We start from the raw sequence: 440 nt of genomic DNA on the forward strand, positions 1-440 counted from the left end.
CAGGAGGCTCCGAATCCATGGCCAGGGGTTTTTCTGGAAGTCGGGGATGGGAAAGGGAAGGGAGAGCCTTCCTGGAGTGCCGAGATTCCCAGGGAAGGGCCTGGAGGCCGGAATTCCTTCCCGCAGAGGAGTCGGGCTGGGGCTGGATCCAATGGCAGGCTGGGAGAGGCGGGAATGGAGGGATTTCCCTGGGAAAGGGGAGCTCGGGCTGGGATCTTGGGAAGGGATTCCCGGCTGCGCTGGAATTCCCAGAGAATGCCCGGGAGTGTCCAGGGAAAGGTCGGACACCGGGAAGCGTTCCCGGGCTGCAGCTGCCCGAATTCCAAGTCCCTTCCCACAGGAGCCATTCCCACATCCACAAATTCCTCCCGTCGCTGTTCCCGCGCCGCCCTCACCGTTGGAGGTGAAGTAGAACACCATAGTGCGGCTGGGGGGCGGAG

At 63.2% G+C, this 440-nt stretch overlaps 1 protein-coding gene across 1 annotated transcript in view; it reads right to left on the reverse strand.

The window, feature by feature from the left end:
* The window catches only part of CCDC25 (coiled-coil domain containing 25), a gene marked incomplete at its 3' end in the record, with an annotated part of 14,200 nt that overhangs the window by 13,648 nt on the left and 112 nt on the right, over nucleotides 1–440 (reverse strand). Inside the window, exon 2 of the mRNA XM_017734820.1 lies at nucleotides 396–440. Within this exon, the coding sequence (XP_017590309.1) occupies nucleotides 396–420 (25 nt within the window). The remainder of the gene's footprint in view (nucleotides 1–395) is intronic.

Source organism: Corvus brachyrhynchos, unplaced genomic scaffold (genome assembly GCF_000691975.1).
Source record: "Corvus brachyrhynchos isolate BGI_N302 unplaced genomic scaffold, ASM69197v1 scaffold420, whole genome shotgun sequence".
Classification (NCBI taxonomy): domain Eukaryota; kingdom Metazoa; phylum Chordata; class Aves; order Passeriformes; family Corvidae; genus Corvus; species Corvus brachyrhynchos.